Source organism: Pristis pectinata, chromosome 21, assembly GCF_009764475.1.
Source record: "Pristis pectinata isolate sPriPec2 chromosome 21, sPriPec2.1.pri, whole genome shotgun sequence".
Taxonomy (NCBI): Eukaryota; Metazoa; Chordata; class Chondrichthyes; order Rhinopristiformes; family Pristidae; genus Pristis; species Pristis pectinata.
In genome coordinates, this window is record NC_067425.1 from 11474474 (window position 1) to 11495824 (window position 21351).

The 21351-nt window shown below is 41.6% G+C and overlaps 1 protein-coding gene across 1 annotated transcript; it reads left to right on the forward strand.

Annotated features, from left to right (window-relative positions):
• Positions 1-1116: 1116 nt before the first annotated feature.
• On the forward strand, positions 1117-20505 carry LOC127581450 (TLC domain-containing protein 3A-like). The gene is made up of 5 exons (XM_052035877.1): positions 1117-1386; positions 9407-9490; positions 11228-11429; positions 16170-16265; positions 16360-20505. Exons 1-5 carry the CDS (start codon positions 1265-1267, stop codon positions 16609-16611), a joined length of 756 nt encoding a protein of 251 aa, XP_051891837.1. The 5' UTR covers positions 1117-1264; the 3' UTR covers positions 16612-20505.
• The last annotated feature ends 846 nt before the right edge of the window (positions 20506-21351 follow it).

Genomic DNA, 21351 nt, shown 5'->3' on the forward strand with positions numbered 1-21351 from the left:
CTTGACCTGCTGAGTTCTTCCAACAGTTTATTATTTTTGCTGCAGATCTCAGCATCCGCACTCTCTTATGTGTCAATGCTCCTTCATTGCCAGCTTCACAACTGGTGCTCTCAGTTTCAACTTCCAGTCCACTCTGTACCAGCAAACCAAATGGATGGTAGTTTTGAATATAGGGGATATACTGTATATTTACATTCCTTGTACAGGGACCTGCAGTCAGACATGAGTACCATTGTGAGCTAAGCAGCCATACTTAAACCACAGAGGGGCCAATTTACAAATGAATGCTTCAACTACACAAATGGCAATTTTATGAGGAATCCCATTTCACCAAGAGGCTGTCTGGATAATTATTCCTTTCACTTTCTCGTTGCCTAGTCCCTACAGGTGCTCCGGTTTCCTCCCACATTCCAAAGACGTATGGGTTAGGAAGTTGTGGGCATGCTATGTTGGCGCCGGAAGCGTGGCGACACTTGCGGGTTGCCCCCAGAACACCCTACGCAAAAGATGCATCTCACTGTGTGTTACGATGTACATGTGACTAATAAAGATATCTTATCTTACACTATATGTGGATTACCTCAGGTTTGTCTGTGCTGCAAGAAAGAATGGGGAGATGGAGGATGAAATTTGCCTTGAAGGACACACAAGATGGATGATGGCAGTAGTCCACTTGGCCCTCTGGTTGTGGCTCCATGTTGTGCTGGAGAGTGGAGGGGAAACTGGTCAGTGGCAGTCCCAAGGGTTTAAATTCTCTTTCTGAAGGACAAATTAAACACTGCAGGTGGAGACCCCACATCAGGATTAGATGCAGGGTCGTAATCTGGATATAGGGTCTCGACCCCAATCGTTGACCCTCCACAGATGCTGCCCGACCTGCTGAGTTCCTCCAACAGTTAGTTTTTTTGCTCCAGATTCCGGCATCTGCAGTCTCTTGTGTCCATGGATGTATCAGGTGTAGTCCTTCGCTGAAAACAAAATCATTCAGATTCAAACCATCTGAGAAGTTGAATTCATCCCTCAGTGGGTGGTGCGTTTGTGGAGACTCACTAGCAGGTGTCATGTGACCACCAATACTGTAGCGGATGACACTCAAATCTTACTCCCATCACAGGTTTCAGTCCGCCTCAGGGCTTCCTGACTGGCTATATTACAAGCGGGGTGTGTGTGTTTGTGTGCTATTTACACAGCAGAGCGACGATCTGGAGGAAGTTAGGACTCGTAGCTCGCTATCACCGGCTAACATTCGCCACCTAGAACGAGGATGTGGTACCTGGTGGCCCTCGGCTGCGTGTTCTTCCCGGGTCTGTTCGTCCTCACCCGGAGACTGGTGCACAGAGCGTTGCCGGCGCTAACTGACAGAGAAATCGTCTGCATCAGCGTCAGGTAAATGGCAACCTCCACTCCCTCCCGCAGTTTGTACTACCGACCTTCCCCAGCCCTCTGCTGAACGGATATCTTCTCGGAACTGGAAAGGTGCTGGAATTTCGCATGATTAGCAACCCCCTATGTGTGTCATCTAAGGTAAATCCCAAAGGGTTCAGCCACACAGAGTTACTCTGGAAGTGCATTCATCACCGGTATGCACCGTGGCTAAAGGGGATTCTCTACCGACTTCTGAGTAAATGCTGGGGGGTAGTTTTCCCTGGATGGGGAGTCTGGAATTAGGGCTCACCCTTAGAATAAGGGTTCATATTCAAAACTGAAATTTCTTGTGAATCTTTGTGGAACTTTCTATCCAGAGAGTCTTCATCTGATCTTCACAGGCATTCTCTTGGGGTCAAGAATGACTTGCTTCCACTCTATTTCTTTGAGTATTGATGAGCTAATGTGGGACCCACAGACAGAGGTGGTGTGTGGTTGGTTCTGGGGTGACACACTTCATCTACTCTTTACACTGGGCTCCTGTATGCTCCCAACAAAGAGCCTCAGGGCTGTCAGTAGGTCCAGATGTTCCTTCCCCATTTTTGATGGGCTAGGGGTTCCCATGAATTGGTGGGGGTGTTACACTTTACCACAGAGGCTTTGAGAAGATCCAAATATCCTCTCCTCTGTCCATTGACTAGCTTGTTGCCAAGACAGAGATCAGCAAGGAGCGTCTGTTTCAGGAGTCTGGTGTCAGACATGCAAGCGATGTGACCTGCCCATGGGTCTGCTACCTGATGACGTGTGAGCTGTGCTTCTAACCAATGGGTCCACCATAGACCTAATCCCTCCAACTCTTTCCTCAGCCTTTTTGGCTGCAATATTGCACCTCACCTCCCACAGGTTTCACCTGGAGTGGAGCTGATCTACAAGCTGAACTGTTCAACCCACCTCTCCTTTACTCCGGAGCCAAAGTCACCCCAATACTAGTCATCAAGCAGCAGGACACAGACAATGATGGCACATACACACATTTGCATGCTGAGCTAAAAGTCATGCTTAATTTATTCATGAGAGAAAGGGGCTTACACTAAACCTCCAGAGAGCTGTGCATACTGAGTGGAAACCTATATTCAGTACCGAGGTTGATATTTTGTTGGACAATTAAGAGAATCAAGTGATATGAGATAGTGGATATATCATCAGGTATGGATATTGAATGGCGAGCATGCACAAAGGGTCAACTGGCCTACCCTGTTCCTATTTCTTAAATTATTTTGTACCCACCACAGTTTGGAATTCCTCCCTTCATTTTGCTGTTTGTGGGACTTTACTGGATGCAAATGAGGTGCTCCAGCTATAGGATAATTGAATACATAGAACATAACAGTACAGTACAGGCCCTTCAGACCCACAATGTTGTGCCAACATTTTATAGCACAAACTAAACTCTGTCTAATAAATATCTTGGGGTGTCCTGGGAAAGTTAAGGGGGCTGGATAATTGCAGCTTCTTTCTTCAACATTACATTGTTAAGGCTCCTCAATGACTCAGTGAGTCTAGTCTAATCATGGAAGAGCAAAGATTGTGAGATTGTGGAATTCTTTGCCACGTACAGCTGTGGAGGCCCAGTCATTGGGGGCATTTAAGGAGGAGATAGATAGGTATCTAATTAGTCAAGGTATCAAGGGATATGGGGACAAGGCTGGAAATTGGGGCTAGATAGGAATAGTTTTAGTTTAGCTCATAGAGCAGACTCAATGGGCCGAATGGCCTACCTCTGCTCCTTTGTCTTGTGATCTTGTGTGAAAGACATTCAGTTTAAGAAGGTCTGAGGTTTGATCCACCGTTTAGCTCACAGTGGTATGATTGCCCTACAACGGAAGCTGAAGCAAGTGTGAGTTTCATGCAAAGGTGATACAAGAAAGAAATTTCACATTCAAGGAGCAATTATGAGCTGAAATTTGCTGGTTGCAGAGGTGGTGGAAACAGAATCAATAACTTCAGAAGGGAATTGGATAAACGCTCAGTGAATAATCTGTGTAACCTGGGGAAAGAGCGGGAATGACTTCATTGCTTTACTGGGAACCAGCATTGACTCAAAGGGCCGAGTGTCCTCCTTCTGTGCCATAATAATCGCATGATTTTAATTCCTTACAAAATGCTGATCAATGGTTCAATGTTTTCTGCTGTTCTGTCCACTTGTTGCTGGTCTTGGTTACTAAATGACACCAGGATTGGACTGTGCCTCGTGGTGAATGGCTGATCAACTGCCAACTATATCCATAGCCAGAAGTTCTTGCCCTGAGCTTGGGGCACATAAATGCACTTGTGTGGCCTCTCTCAATCTGAGACTGAACTGACAAAGGCCGCAGTGAATGAATCATTCAGTCACTGTCCCAGGAGATCAAGGCTTCAGGCTGAGTGAGAATGCCTAGCAACGCATCTGCTCAGTCAAGCAGATTCTAATTCCAGGCCTGACAGATGAACTTAGGCTTGTGCTGAGACTGTCTGATGTCACAGACTACAGCAAATCACACATAGTCCACTAAACATTTTTTAAAAATTGACAATCGCAGTTATGAGCATATTATTTATGAAACAATTATTAAAATTTTGCTTTACTATGCACACTCTTCTCTTACACAGCCAACAAAGACAATCATAATGGTCTGGGAAACATTGTAGGTAACTTTCTTTAATCAACAGAATATACTGTCCTGTGGGACTTTTGCAAAAAGCATCACAAACAGAGATTGGAACTCCACCACAAGAAATAAGATCAGTTTTTTTTAAAAATACTGTTCCACATAATATCAGTATCATCTTCTTCCTAGGCAGTCACTTAGGCCAAGGATGAAATGCTTCCGTCCCTGTTCTGTGAGCTCTGAGGTAGTGGAAGAGTTATGTGGGTGTTGCAGACCCTGTTACGTGCGGGGCAGGAAGTGCTTGGTGGGGCAGGTGGGTGGGTTCTGTGCTTCTCCCACTGTTCTTGCTTAACCTCTATTTGCTCCCAGTGAAGAAACTCAAAGAGCTCAGTGCCTTCCTGGATGGCCCATCTCCATTTTGTACAGTCATGAGCCAGGAGTTCCCACAAGTTGCATTTTCAGTAAGACTTTGAGAAAATGTTATTTTCTACACCCTCTGGGTTATTTTTGGTTACCATTATACTTGTTCCATTTACTAATTTCATTGTTATACATTACATAGCTGCTTAGCAATATTAACTAACTGTTATACATCGAAAGTTATGATAGTGGACAGGCAATAGTTAGCATTTAAAGAAGTTATGCATAAACTGCTAAAGAAATATATTCTTTTAAGACACAGAAATCCAAAAGGTAAAGTGACTCATCCACGGCTGACAAATTATCAATAATGTTAAATCAAAACTAGAGGCTTAAAAGTTGCCAGAAGTAGCAGATGTGAGTAGGTTCAAGAAATAGCCGGCCCAGATGAAGGGTCTCGACCCGAAACGTCAACTGTCCATTTCCCTCCATAGGTGCTGCCTGACCCGCTGAGTTCCTCCAGTGCCTTTTGTGTTGCACCAGAAATAGCAAAATAGACTTGACGATTGGGTGTATTTTAGAATGCAGCAATGGAAAACCAAGAAATTGAAAAAGAAAGATAGAATGTGAGAATAGACTGGTGAGAAACATGAAAACGAGCTGGAAAAGCTTTTATAGATTATAAAAATGAAAGGGCGAATGTGAGTCCCATACAGACAGAGCCAGGAGAATTTATAATGGGAAATACGGAAAGGACAAAGGAATTAAACAATTACTTTGGATGAAGACATACAAATCCTCCCAGATATATTAATTAAGGGTGCAGTGAGAATTGTATGAGGCTCTGGGGAGACTGCATCTGAAATATTGTGTCTAATTTTATTCTCCTTGCCCAAGAAATGATGTACATCATCAGAGAGCGAGTGCAGGGGAGATTCATTAGACAGGGCTCAGGGATGATGGGTTAGCTGTTAGAGGAGAGACTGAGTAGACAGAGACCATATTCTCTAGAGTTTAGAAGGACGAGAGGAGATCTCATCAAAAATTTAAAAATCTGTTAACAGACCTGACAGGCTGGATGTGGGGAGGACTTTTCCCCAGATTGAGGAGTGTTGGACCAGGGGACGCAACTTGAGAATAAGAGGTAGGTTGTTTAGGACTAAGGTGAGAAGTTTCATTGCACAGAGGGCTTATGAACCTTTGGAATTCTCTACCACAGATGTGTGCAGAAGCTCGGTTTTATGTTCATTCAAAAGAGATCAAAATTTCTGGAAATTAGGGGATTCAAGGGAAATGGGATAGCGATGGAAAATGGTAGAAGAGGTGGAAGACCAGCCTTGCTGAACGATGGACAGGCCTGGAGGGACAATGGTCTACTTCTGCACCTATTTCTTATATTCTTATGTTATCTTGTCAAAAGCGTGAAACCTTATACATTAGTATGGCTGATTACAGATTGTAAGCAATTGGGAGGCAAGTAATTCAAAACATGATACAGTAACATATGCACATTGAACTTCCCTTCTGAAATTCAATTCCATGGAAAGTGGTCACCCTAAGTTTCAGAAGGGGAGTTCAACGCTCATTATTGCACCATGTGTTAAGAAAATTAGTCTCTCACACCCTTGTTAAATCAGCAGCTGGAGAATGCAACAGGTATCAAATGGCAACCATTTAGTTTCACTCTGTTATTCAAGGGAGACCATATTGCAACATTTGCTGCAATCAATCTGACACACTGCAGTGACTTAAAATGCAAATATAATTACATTTTAGCTTCCTTATTCCGAAGAAAGAACAAGTGGAATTTCCACATTCTGAAACATTCTGCAAAAAGGAATGAGGCTGTATTTACAGCTGTAAAGGGTCAAATATCTAAACTTTTTAGATGACCAATTAATCAAAGTCTATTATTTTGAGAGAAAATGCAGGGGACACATCACCTGACTATGATACTGGAAATGAGAGGGTACACGTGTGGAAAGGATGAACAGACAAGGTATATTTTCTTTTGAGAAAAGGAAGTTGAGGGGTGACCTACTACGTATCCTTAAAATATAGAAAAAAACATTTCCTTTTGTGGGGAAGAGCATAATTGGAGGCCATCAATATGAGATAATCGCCAAGAGACTGAATAGAAAAGTTCAGAAGAAATTTCTTTGTCCAAGGAGTGTGGTGAGAATGTGGGACTCATTCCCAGAGGGAGTGGTTGTAGGAAATAGTTCGGTGCATTTAAGGGGAGTCTGGACAAGCAAAGGAGGGGGAATGGAATAGAGGAGTACATTGGTAGATTTAGGTGAGGAAAGAGGAGGAGGAGCTTCCACTGGAGAATAAAGGCCAGCCTGGACTGGTTCAGCCAAATGGCCCATTTCTGTACCATATATTTAATGTAATGCTCCAATTAAGACAACAGCTTTATTCTCTGGCTTCGGCTGGCCATCATCACCAACCTTTTTGTGAGGGAGGGCCCAATTTGTATTTAAAATAAAAATAGGAAGTACTGGAAACACTCAGCAGGTTAGGCAGCATCTGTGGAAAGACACAACAAGCTAACATTCCTCTAGTTCTGACAAAGAGCTTTTTTTCCCTGAACTGTTAACTCTATTTCTCTTTCTACAGATGCTGCCTGACCTGCTGAGTGTTTCCAGCATCTTCTGTTTTTAGTTAACATTTTAGATTGTTAACCTCATTTCAGTATAAAAGCTTTAAGATGCAGTGAATTGGGAAAGGAAGGAGACAAGGGAAAGTCTGTTAAGGTGTGAAGATGTATCTGACAATAATAAAAATGATGCATGGCATATTTTAGGTAATGGGACAAACACAAGTGCCCAGGGGAAGTGAAAATGGGAATAGCAGCATCATTATTTGAAGTTGTTAAACTGGATTATTACTGCTCCTTTTCCCACCTCTCCCCATCCTTCTTGATTTATGCTGGTTTCCATCTATCATATACAATCCACGGCCAAAGAGAAAAATCGGTTCCAGTGTTCCCAAAACCCTTGTACCGCTGTGGTAATATATGTTTCTAAAATTTGAAGTAATTTATTGGCTTATTCAACCGTCCAATTGCCTTCACTTTCTGAAAATCAAAAGATCTCCAGATGTTGAAAGTCTGAAAGAAAAACAGGAAATGGTATAAACACTCACCAAGTCAGGCAGCATCTGTGGAAAGAGAAACAGAATAAATGTTGCCGGTGGAAGACCACCTGCTGAGTGCTTCCAGCATTTTCTGTTTCTCTGCATTCACTTTGTGGGAACTCTGCTAAAGGAAGCCATTATTTATCTACTGATCCCAATATAACATGCAAATAATTCAGGTGAAAACCTGATCCTTTGTCAATTACCAGGGAAGAAAATAAGTCAGTTAATTGAAGAATCAACTAATTAGTATCTCCAGGTACATTGATACTCTTGAGGCTCATCTCCATTAACTAAAAGATGCGAGAAAAAGTGCACATTTATTAGTATTTTAGTTGCTGTTTTACCCTACTTATTCTTGTCCTTCACAAGAAGAACCAATGATGGAACTGTCTCAATCAGAAGCTAAGGATGTACAACATGCAGTATGATTCCACCAGTTCACTCACTCACCTCACTGCCTACCGCCTCCTGCCCCACTGTTTCCCTAGTTGAGTATGGAGGCCATACTCTGGTCACAATCCCAAACACTGCCATCCCTAAGGTTGTGTGGAATGTAGATGTGAAACTATGTCCACCCAGTTCCTCGTTGTCATCTTTGTGCATACCATCATCTGATCGGTAGGATAGAAGCCTCATGGCTCAGTGGTGGTATCATTCACAATTCCATATTCATGACCTGTCTTCTTTAACCCTTGCAAATGGTCTCACACAGGGTCTCGACCTGAGACGTCAACTGTTTACTTCCCTCCATGGATGCTGCCTGAGTTCCTCCAGCACTTTTGTTGGGTATTGCTCCAGATTCCAGCATCTGCCGAGTTTTTCATGTGTCCGTTTTGCTGCTCCACTGCAAAGTCTCTTCCAGGAATGCCTACCCTGAAGAAGTTTTCCTCCTCCCTTCGACGGGAGTTCTGTGAGACCCTTTCTCGTTGCTCCCCTTCTGTGATCTCTGCTGCCCTCCAGCTCTTCGACCACGTGCTCACCTATCCCTTGCCTGCGTGTGCTCCTCCCCTTCCCACCACCTTCTTATTCTGGCTTCTGCCCTCTTCCTTTACAGTCCTGATGAAGGGTCTCGGCCTGAAACTTCGACTGTTTATTTCCCTCCATGTATGCTGCCTGACCTGCTGAGTTCCTCCAGCACTTTTTGTGTATTGCTCCAGATTCCAGCATCTGCAGAATTTTTTGTGTCTCCATGAAGGCTTGTTGACCTTTCACATTATCACCTGACAACCAGCATCTCGATGCATCTAATACAGATGATCCACTGCTCAGTTCTGAGGAGTCACCTCTTCCAACAGCAACTTCCATTTAATTAGCACCTCTAATGCGGTGCTTTATCAAGTATCAATAAATTGCCGAGCCACATTAGGGGATATTAGGGCAGAAGACCAAACTTTTGGTCTTCAGCAGCACCTTAAAGAAAGGACAAAGAGGCAGAGATACTTAGCAAAGGAATTGCAGAGCATAGGGTATTGGCAGCCACAAGCATACTTGCCAGTGGTGGGCTGATTAAATTTAGGGCAGATCAAGGGGCCAGGATTAGAAAAGTTTGCAAGTTAGCAGGAGTTCCTAAATTTCATGGTACACAGAGCCCTCTTTCAGCCTTTGGAGTTGCTAAGCCGACAAAAATATGCCCCGGTCACTATAATTTCACTGTTACCCATCACTAATTCTGGAAGTGAATGGAAGTTCTGATTTTGAGAATTCTCAGAAATGTCAAACTGTGAAATAATATAGCAACTTGGAAAACAGAAACAGACTCAGTTCGGATGCTGTCCAAGATGATTTGGCAGCAACCGTGACCAAGTAAGTAAACAATGTGCATGTCCATGATTGCAAAAAGAATTCAAAGGAATCCACAGTAACATTCTCCGTTTCTTTTTGTTGATCACCAGAGTCGTCTCCTCTGTCCAAGCTGTGATGGCAACATTCTCTGGCTACGTCATCACATCCTCCTGCAACCATGTGATGAAAGACAGGTAAGAAAGGCCCAGTTGCATTGTCTGCAGTTTTACAAGACTTCAGACATTAGGTCAAAGTCAAAGTTGAGTTTATTGTCACATGCACAAGTCCACGTGTGCACAGGTGCAATGAAAAACTTACTTGCAGCTGCATGACAGGCACATAGCATCAGATAAGCAGCATTCACGAGAAAAACATAAATTAAACATAAATTATAAATAAATTTTAAAATTAAACACAATTAGAACAAAAAAAACGAAGTCCATTTTCGTGCAAAGTGGTTACAGTGATCTTACAAAGGTTACAAGATTCCAAAGTGAGGATGGACTATCACATGGAATGTAGAGCACTGAAACAGTCCGTTTGACCCAACCAATCCATGCCAGTGTTTATGCTCCATTTCAGCCTCCACCATTCCATTCTCACTGACCATTGGTATAACTCTCTACCCCTTCATTTGCTTGTCCAGCTTCCCCTTTAATGCATCTCTACTTTTTGCCTCAACTGTGATAACAAGCTCTTCGTTCTCACTGCTCTCTGGGTAAAGACTCTAGAATGGATAAGAAAAGTTCAGAGTGATATGGGCCAAACGCAGGCAAAAGGGACTAGCTCAGGTAGGCGCCTGGGTTAGAAAAGATGACTTGGGCCGAAAGGCCTGTTTCCATGCTGTATAACTCTATGACTCTAAAGTCTCCTCTCAATACCTTAATTTATTTCTTGGTCACTAGTTTATTTTGATGGTGTCTAGTTTTGCTGAACCTACCAATTTTAACATGTCTCCAAAGCCTTCATAGTTTGATAGGGTGCTCCGGTTTCCTCCCACGTTCCGAAGACGTACAGGTTAGGAAGTTGTGGGCATGCTATGTTGGTGCCGGAAGCGTGGCGACCCAGACCACTACACAAAAAATGCATTTCACTGTGTGTTTCGATGTACATGTGACTAATAAAGATCTTATCTTATCTATTAAATCAGTGGATGCAGGGCAGTAAAAATGAAGTTCTATTACTGTTTTTCAAGAGTTTGAACCTCTCCCTTCCTAAAGGCACTGATTATACATTACATTGATAACACCAGCTCTCAGGGTGACTATTATTCTTCAAGAGTGAGCTTGTCAAAGCCACTAAAGCCAATGAGCAAGGATATTTTACCATTGATGTTATCACAACTGAGCCTGCCCAGCTGTATGTACATACAGACACACACTTTGCTAAGCTTTGAAGAATATAAGAGCTCAAAAGGCCAATCACACTGTCTCTGTATGAGATGACTATCTCAGCCTTAACTTAGGGAATGAAACCAATATCCTCCCTATAAATGTAACTCAATTACTCCTAGTCTTGTTCTGAGCATTTGGTTACCAAATCAGAGGGCTGTGTGAGCAACAATGTATTCAGAGTTTCTCGCCTCGAGCTACATAGATCGGAGCTGTGTGTTAGAAACACTGACTGTTGGGTGACACTCCCATCACAAGCCTAGGTGTTAGTGCATTGTAGAGTCACTAAGTAAGTTTATTAAAATGGATTTACCTGTTGTAATTGGAAGCATTCCCCGAGCCACTTTACAGAAGAGCGGTGCAGGAATATTTGCATTGGTGAGTTCATAGTGTACACCAGACAGAGAGTGAGAACTTTCACTTTGAACTCATTAAAAGCCTAGAATTGTACAATGATGTAGCATTTGGCCCATTTTGTATTGATGACTTCAAAGTTATTTTAATACTAAAGAATAATTGTGTATTTTTCTTTGTACCCAGCCATTGGATTTCTAAGGACTATGTATTGTTTGGAACACCCTACATGGTCTATGATATTTATGCCATGTACCTTTGTCACTGGTACAAGCACAAAGGAAAAAATGATTCATCCTTCAGCATTGTGATAGGCTTCCTGAAGAAAAATCCCTTGATCATACTGCACCACCTTGTCCTGTTACTTGTCTGCTTCCCTATTACTGTGGTAAGGTTTTATCATCCATTCATCATATGTTTGTTTGGTGTATTTCAATGTTAGGCAGATAGTGGCCAATTGTTGCCAATTTAAGCATGCGATATAAAGCATGTATGTTGTTTGAAGTATTTACATAAGTCTCCCAGGAAGCAAAGGTGATGTGTGAGATGCAGTTGGAGATTTTTGTAAATACTTTACACTACATACATGCTTTCCAGCAATCTGTTAAATTGGCAGCGATTTAAAGCTTGTACATGTTTCACGTAGAAAATCAGCAGATAAACACCCATTTCATTCAGACAATCCCATGGTCATGCTTAATGGAGAGTGGAGATGTGAAGAAACTCCTGGCGTACAACTGGCTTCAAATCTGAATCATGGACTATGGCTTCTTTAATGCACATTTATTTACTGTTAAATTATATTTCATCCAGGGTAAAGTGGATGAACACATCTTGAAAAGTACCTGCTTGGGTGAGGTTCTAATGGTGTCTGGTTAGCTGGAGCTTGGCAATGTGTTGGCGTGGAGAGAAGATTAGATAAATCAATGATATCTTGTAGTTGAAATGATCCATGAAGATATTAGGAAAGTCTAACATGTACTACGAGGAAAATATGTCTTTTAAGAGCCATGTAAAAACCAAGCCTAAAGGGCTGTATAGAAAGAGCAACTGCCAAAGCTGAATTATGCAAGAGGAGATTGCCCATTGTGTAAACCGAGTTTAGATTGTTTTGCAATTCTTAGCATTGAAACATTATTTGCACATGGTGAGTGGGGGTTGGCATGTAATCTCTGGGAGTGCTTACAATGGGAACTATAGTGCACAAGTCAAGTCTAGTTTATTGTCATGTGCACAAGTACGGTGAGGTACAGGTGCAATGAAAAACTTGCAGCAGCATCACAGGCATGTCAGTATAGACAACACAGAATATAAATTATACGGGACAGTGAAGAGAGAGAGAGAAAAAACTGTGCAAAAACTAAACACTATCAGAGACAAATCCATGGCAGTGCAAGAGGTGGTCTGTAGTGTTCCATTGCTGAGGTAGGGTTAGGGTTCTGCAAGTCAGTTCAAGAACCTGATGGGTGCTGTTCCTGAACCGGGGGGTGGGAGACTTCGGGCTTCTGTACCTCCTGCCTGATGGCATAATCGTTTGTTCTTTCTTCAGTTCCTCTCCCACTCTCCAAGTAAACTTTAAATAACTCCCACCTCAGCTCTCATTGGCAGGAAGAGATTGATGCTGAGTTATCTTGCTTGATAAAATTCCTTGCTCCTATTAACTTCCTTGGTACTTTGCCAGGAACTATTCATTCCAGCTACCTCCAGGTTGTCACCTAAATGGTCATTTTTCATCTCTCAGCCAGATACCATCAAAGGGCTTTCAAACTATGGGAAGCATCAAAGTTAATCTCCACTCCAGATTTTTACTGAGCAACAATCAGAAGAATTCTGGCTGATTCTCTAACTAAGGGACAACTTCTGTGGTTAACTGAGATTGAGAAATATAGAACAGACCCAGGACAGTCTCTCTGACCAGATCTACAGAGCCTATGTCCTTAACAAACTCAGCTACTGGAAGAAAGAAAGAACATTCATGTAAATCTCTCAGAAAAATTTCAATGTATTTCACATACAGTGAATACTTGAGCAATTATTACTTTGCTAAATGTGACTGTTCTGCACAGGAAATTCTGCAACAACAAGGCTCATTAACTTTTACTGATGCTGGCTGAAGGAGGAATGTTTGCTGAGACAACATCTAGAATCATAGAAATTTACTGGATAATAGGAGACCATACAGCCAATTGTGCCTCTGTTGGCCAAAAATGGAGGACTGTAGGTTACCCCCACTTCCAAGCTCTTGGTCCATTAGATTTATAGTTTAGGGGTCTTCAAGTGTTAATCCAGATACCTGTTAAATGTGATAATCGTTTGTGCCTTTTCAAGTAGTGAATTCCAGACTCCCACTTTCCTTTAAGTGGCAAACAAATATTCTCAGCTCCCCTTTAACTAATCCAATCAACAGGGAATTATTCTGATGGGGAGTGTTTAACATGGCTCTTACGCATCAGTTTTCCAACAGCAGCACTCTGTCAGCACTGATAGCCTAGACTGCATGCCTCAGTTCAGGACAGGAGTTTGAACCTGTGGTACTCGTGTTCAAGAGCTGGGAATACTGCCAAGCTGACAAACAACAAGGGACCCTCTGATCCAAATCCAGCATTATTATCTTATTCTCTGACCTTCCTCTAACCAAAAATTCTGAGGTTATTATTAAGTGTTTACTTTAACACTGTGGCTTGAAAATTAGATTTATTGCATGCATTTTGTGGCATTTTCCGTAAATTGTTAAATACCTGATACACATCTGATTCTTTCAAACTGGAGGCAGATCCCTCCTGTCTGTTCAGACAGAGCACCAATTCTCCTAAAGGATAAATTCCTCCTTCCCCACAACCCCTTTCAGAATTTGATTATTTATTCATACACATCTGCCTCACAGCAAATGACTACAAAGGCAGAGAATCAGGTTTGCTCCAGTCCAATACACATAACAAAGGCAGATTGTGAGGAGGCCTGTTGAAAGCAGTGTATTCAATAACTTGGAGCAACAAACAATCCGCTGGAGGAACTCAGCGGGTTGAGCAGCGTCTCTGGGAGGAAAGGAATTGTCGATGTTTCGGGTCGAAACCCTGCATCAGGACTTTCAGCAGGCCTCCTCCCACTCCACAGGTTCACAATCTTCCTTAATTATCTGCAGTCTCTTGTGTCTCTATTCATGAACTGGCTCTGGACATAAAGTCCTGGACTCCATCCCTGGCTCTTCTCCTAACACTTCTAAGTCTTACTTCACGTTTTAAGAGAACTCATTCAAAATTGCAGAGGAAGTGAATCCACACAGATACCTATAGGATAGTATGACAGAATCTTAGAAAGTGATGATTCTTCAGAAACATTTAAAATGTATAACAGATTTAATGGCACAAGCTACAAAACCTTGATTATTCTCCCATCATGTGTTACTTATATAGACTTTCATTTTGCATTGTCATTGGCTACCTTGGCTTTAGCTTTACTGCAGTATTTGATAACATGTGCTGTTAGCTCCAACTCTTTTACATGAGTATTCTACCTCCTGTATTGGTTTAATCATACCATCAGGTTTTGAAACAAAGCTTCAGAAAAGGGAAAGTGGTTTGTAAGATTACAATTCAGCCCCATGGTTAAATACTTAAATTCTACACTGATAATCATCAACAGTTTAGTTGTGTTACAAAACTTATTTTGTTGAATATTATATTCTACAGTTATACAGAATTCATTTGAAACATGCACAAACTACAACTGGATCTAGATTTAAGAACAAAATAGATTTAAAAGGTTACAAGCTCTGCAAAAGAGAACATAATCACGACTCTAAAAACTGGATAATTTTAGTAGGGGTTAACATGGGGGATGGAGGGGGTGGGCAGTGCTGATTACAGTGGGAATATGACTTTAAAACCAGTGCAATTTGTACACAGTGGGGGAAAGGAAATAAAACTGCAGATGCTGGAATCTAAAACAAACCAGAAATGCTGAAAGAATTCAGCAAGTCAAGCAGCACCTGTGGAAAGAGAAACCACTTAACGTTTTGGGCCAGGAACCCCTCCTTAGAACTGAGAAAGAGAGAAAGCAAGTTGCAAATGTTGTGAAGTGTGGGTGATGTTGTGCAGTCTGGCTCACTGGGACACACCGAACAGATAGAAATGAAAGAAAAGGGGGAGAGGAATGGCAAGCACAAATGGCCAGTCCTGATACAAACAGAGAGAAAGAGCAAATTATCTGAAGTTGGGGAGTTCATTATGAAGTCCTGCAGGCTGCTATGTGCCCGGATGAAAAATGAGGTGTTGTTCCTTGAACTTGCGCTGGGCCTCGTTGCAACAGTACAGGAGGCCACAGACAGAGTGGGAGTGGGATGGTGAATTAAAATGACAGGCAACCGGACGCTCAGGGTTGCCGCTGCGGACTCAACGCAGGTATTCCACAAAGTGATCACCCAACCTGCACTTGGTTTCTCCAATGTAGAGAAGGGTAGAGCTTCCCTTACTAGAAAGGCATTACACTGTACGTTATTCACAGAATAAACAGATTTTCATATTTTGATTTGTTTTTAAATTGTTAGTTACCCAAGTCTCTTAGACTAAAATCTAAATGTATATTAAATCCAGAAGTGTTTAAATTTAAGTCCCTCAGTGAATGCTACACTGATTTTCTATGTAATTCTACTTGGCGCCAGTATAGAATGCTCCCTCCTCCATTACTAAAAGGAAGCTCTCATTAGCCCTTCACATTAATCCAAGGAGAATGCATTCTTCCTCCAATGTGATCTTACCACCTCATAGATCAGTCAATGTCGTGCCTGATTGGGACTGGACTCTGCTGTGGACCAACCTGACCAAATAACTCAAGTTCCTGTGGAAAGAATACAAATTGTAATTGCTGAATATCTGAAATAAATTATACAAATCTAACAGCAGGGTAGAACAATGACTGATTGTGGGTTTGGGTTGGTCCCTGCAGAGTTCCAAACGCTTTACTTTGTCCAAGGTTGGTAAGGAAACAAGAGCTAGAAGCTTTGCTCCCACCATTGTGGCCAGGATTCAAACCCAAGGAACTAACCAATCTCGTTAAAGATCAAACTCTTGTTTGACAAAGTACAGGCAAATCTACTTACAATGTTTAACACAAGAATTTTTTTTTGCAGTATTATAGAAAAGGCCTCGGAGATTTCTTCCTGGGATGCCTGTTCCTGGCAGAGCTGAGCACGCCATTTGTCTCTTTTGCCAAAATACTTAGCCAGGTTTGTATCATTAACAGCAAAAGTGGAAAACAAATGTTGCTGAGTGTTACTGCAGGACCAATAATAAACTTTTTTTTGTTAATCTTATAAACAGTTGAAAAAGCAGGACACGCTGCTGTACAAGATCAATGGCATCATTGCTTTGGTGACTTTCTTCATCTGCCGTATCCTCGTCTTCCCCTTCATGTACTGGGCCTATGGTAAGCAGTACGGCATCCCTGTCCATAGGGTCCCTTTCCACATACCTCCCCACTGCACCATTGCCAATGCCATGCTCATGGCTCCTCAGGTTTATTGGCTCTCTCTAATCATCAAGAAGGCAGTGAAGACTGTGAAGACTGAATGATACAACAAGGTACCAGCCACCACTGGCATTCCCTCGCATGAGCCAAGGCCTTCCTGTGGAAATGTAACAAGCGATTTGTACTTCAGAAGTATTCCATGGTGCGCCCATTTTTATATTGGGACAATTTTACCAACCCAGAAAGTCAGGTACACCTAAATTCCTGCTCTGTGCTTCCTGACAGTTCCAATGGCTTTTTTTGAAATTACACCCATTTGTATTTTGATCATTTCAATAGATTCTATTCTATGTAAGGTGCTTTTAAGGTTATAAACTGGTCTGCCACAGTCTTTCACCAGCTTGGACTTAGCAAAAGGTGGAGGCTAACGGATGTAAACTTGGATCTATGCAGTTCAAACATTTGTTGTGATAAATATTTATATAAAGTTGTATATAATAATAAAGAAATAAATGTATTCTAGTTTTATTTCTTTAAAAAGCTGACATTTCCAGTCTTGAAGTCTTAAACTCTTCATTAGTGGAAAGACCTAATGCTTCACTTTCATAGATGCATCAATTGAGTTTGTCAGAAATACGAATCCAAAGGGAATAAAGCCATTCATCTTTCCCCACCACTGAATGGGTTCCAATTAACTCTGCTTACTGATAATGAAATAGATAAGTATCCTGTTGGGATTCATTTACAGTAGTTGTACTACAAGTCAGATGATTGTAGTCAAACCACAATCCTAATTGCACAGCAAAACTTCTGATGCTGGAAATCTGAAATGTAAACAGAAAGTGCTGGAAATACTCTGCAGGTCAGACAGCATCTGAGGAGAGAGAAAGAGAGTTAGCATTTCAGGCAGGCCAATGAACCTTCATCAGATCTATTTGTCCTGACCATAAATCCCATTTCATTAAATGGTTGGTATAGTTAATGAAATGATTTTGATATATTTCATTTTTGACCCATTTCATCTTGCCCTTCCATAATATCTGCAACATTCCCTGGCATGGTTTCATTATTAGTTTCTGTGTGCAATCAGCGCGACCTTGGCCCCAGCTTGTCAAACCTGTTCCATCGGCTTATGACCTTCAGTAGGAAGAATTACATCCAAATAACTGTCTAGACTGTTCCCATTATAACCGAGCCTCTATGCTCTTGTCTTCGTTGACTTAGTTTAACTGAAACAATGACATTTCTGTTGTAGTGCTAAATTAACCCATCTTGATCTTGGACTTGCTGAATAGTTGTAAAACGGTAATCATGAGAGATGATGGGAGTTTCGCTAAGTAAGTTATGAGTAAAAGAATTATCTAGCTAATACCCAAACTCTATGTTCTGTTATTTCTGTTAACTGCAGTAAGGGTCTTCTCAGAAGAGATGCTGTAGAGTCTGTGTGTTATTTAGAAAGATTCTGGACAAAGATGAATCAGACTAAACCAGTAGGGTCAGAATCAGAATTATTATCACTGACATATGACGTGAAATTTGTTGTTTTGCGGCAGCAGTACAGTGCAAAGACATAAAAACCTATAAGTTACAAAAATAAATAAATAGTGCAAGAAAAAGGAATAATGAGGTAGACAGACAGAGACAAGGGGGTGTAGGAGAATAGAGATCTGTAGGAAGAATGGGTAGGAAAGGGTGTAAATGATCTTTGTGTGGGAGATAATGGAAAACAATGGACAAACCACCATGAGGTACAGACCTGAATGAAGTGAAAGATCACCAGGGTCTTCAATGGTTCTGGCTTTTTGACCATTAGAGCCAACAGCTTTAAGTGGATTCTGTTAAAGCTCATATACTGAGGGGCCTTTGAGGCACAAAGTCTAGCATGTGGAAGAAGTATTCACACAGGTTTAGGGACGGCATGAGAAGACAAGAAAGAGAACAGACTCATGACCAGGTGCGCACACATCTGTTGGCCAAGCTCCAAATCATGTCAACTCGCTCACTGAAATGTGCGAAAGAGTGGGCCTTGCACTTAACATCTGCAAAATAAGACTCCTCTACCAACCCGTGCCCCATTAGACTCCCCTGCCAATCTGCGCCCCATTGTACAATACCATCATTCAACGATAAAAGTCCATGACAAGACCCTGGAAAATGAGGATTGCTTTGCAGAACTAAGAAGCCACTTGTCAAGGAAAGCTGACATTGATGATAGAATTTACCATCACCGTCAGGGTGCCAAGACAACCTTTGGCCATCTGAGGAAACGTGTTTGAAGATCGCAATCTTAAACAAAGCCTATGGCTTATCAAGCAGCAATAATCCCTGCCCTCCAGTGTGCCTTGGAGACATGGACTACCTTGAACAGGCTCCACCAACACTGTCTCAGTGAGATTCTCCAAATCCACTAACAGGATCAGTGAACCACAATCAGTGACCTTTCTTAGCCAACATTCCCAGCAACGAAGCCCTAATTACATCCAGTTAGCACCGATGGGTAGGCCAAGTTGCTTGCAAGCCTGACACTGAACTCCCCAAACGGATACTCCATTCTGAACTTTGTCATAGAATGATATTACCAGGTGGACAGAGGACAAGATTCAAGGATGATCCCAAACCTCTATTATTCCCAACAACTCAAGGGAATCTCAATGCTTTAAATGGCATTGAGGGTGGCGTTGAAGTCCATTTATCAGGAGCACACAGAAGCGCAGCTTAATTACCAAAGCAGCACACTGCCTTCCAAAATATATCCCATTAAACACCTCCTTCCCCACCTGTATCTTGACTTGATAACTCAACTGGAACCCAGAAAGATGAGGTAGATGGTGTTAGGATCATAGTTAAACCTTCCCCTTTCCCTCTGTGCATTTGAAGTCAAACTTTAAGCAGTTGTTACCAATACAATTTCAGCACATTACTTCTCAGTCAAACTGCAAACAACAAGTTCAGCCACATACTGAAAACCACAATGGACAAACTCAGCAGAATTAAACACTCCTGATAGGTGCACAGAATTATATAATGCAATAACTACAGAACATGAAATATCTGCTTGCTAATTTAGCTGCCGAGTACTCATAGTTCAGAGCTTTGTCTTCTTCATGGTCTTGGGAATAACAGCCATCATCAAATCCACTTTAAATATTACAAACAAAAACAAAATACCGACTTACTGGACATTAGAAATAAAATGCTGGAAATGTTCAGCAGGTCAGGCAACACCCAAGGAGAGAAAAACCAAAGTATTTTCAGTTCTGATGTAATGTCACTGATCAGAAATGTTTCTTGCTTCTCCTTTAGTTCTGCCTGACTGGCTGGGGTATTTCCAGCACTTTCCTGTGTTTTACAGCAATCCTTAATGTTAACACACCACCAGTTGCCACTGGGAAATATAATGGCTCGTGCAGAGAATGACTGTGACATTTCATATTCCTGGGTTGTTAATACTTGTCATTTGAATAACTTGCAAGTATTGAACATTATATTAAATATTGATCTCGTAATAATACATGTAAATGTTTGCCTGTAAAACTTTTATTCAGAAACTTTATACTTTGCCACGTTTGTTGCAGGACTACTGGGAACATTAGGGAAAAATTACCCAGAGTTCCATTTTAAATTAGGTGCAGAAGAAGTAAATTATTTTATTGCTATGCTTTAATGCAACACGAATCCTTTAAGCATAGAGGTATCTAAGGGACAGGTAGTCATGCACTTTGGCAGTGCCCAGGGAAAAAAGGACCATTTCTGGAATTGGATGGACTCTTCCAACTCAAAGTGTGGTGACGCATAACTGAAATTTTAGTTGGAGTGATTTTTAAAATTAGCTACAGGTAATCTGAGCAGTGACAGGTAGCTCAGACACAATGGAACTGCAATGTCATAAGGAAAGAGATAGAAAACCCACCTCCATGTACCCTCTACTGTTACTGTTTTTACTTGTACTACATCAATGCACTTTGTACTAACTCAATGTAACTGCACTGTGTAATGAATTGACCTGTACGATCGGTTTGTAAGACAAGCTTTTCACTGTACCTCGGTACAAGTGACAATAATAAACCAATACCAATAATCATGGAATTATAACTTGGTTACAGTACAGGAGGAGACCATTTGGCCTGTCACATTCATACTGGCTATATTTATCCAATTTACTCTTGAAGCTCCCACTATCCACTCTGTCCAGAGGCCTCATCATTTTTATATAGGTTTATCAAATCTCCCCTCAGCCTCTAAAGAAAACAATCCCAGCTTCTCTAACCTATCCTTGTACCTGTAGTCCTTTATCCCAGGAACCATTCCCATATCTTCTCTGGATGCTCTCTAATCTCCCCACATCCCTCTCGCAATGTGACAACCACAGAATAGAACACAATACTCTAGTTGAGGCTAGACCAGAGTTTCGTAAAGGTACAGCATGTTTTCCATGCTTTTATACTCAATGTTATTAATGTCCCTTTATTGCTTTGTACTTCAATTTTCCTATTAAGCCTGTGATGTGGCACTTATCTAAAACCATCTGGAAGTCCACATACACCTCATTAACTACATGACCCTCGTCAAGTCTATCTGTAACATCAACAAAAAGTTCTATCAAATTGGTTAAACATAATCGCCCTTAATAAACAGTTGCTTGCTTGCTTGCCTTAATTCATCCATTTTCTTCTAGGAGACTATTAATCTTTCCCCAGATCAATGTTTCTAAAGCTTCTCCACCACTGAAGTTAAACAGACAGGCCTTAGCTGCTGGGTTTATCCTTACTCCCCTTCTTTGAACGAAGGGAATAACAGTTGCCACCCTCTATTCCTGCGGCACTACTCCTGTATACAAAGAGCGT

Bases quoted from the DNA above. Each gene is read 5' to 3' on its own strand.
- LOC127581450 (XM_052035877.1), top strand. From the start codon at position 1,265: ATGTGGTACCTGGTGGCCCTCGGCTGCGTGTTCTTCCCGGGTCTGTTC. The intron at 9,491-11,227 runs GTAAGAAAGGCC...CTTTGTACCCAG, and splicing joins AACCATGTGATGAAAGACAG to CCATTGGATTTCTAAGGACT. The intron at 16,266-16,359 runs GTTTGTATCATT...TCTTATAAACAG, and splicing joins TTGCCAAAATACTTAGCCAG to TTGAAAAAGCAGGACACGCT.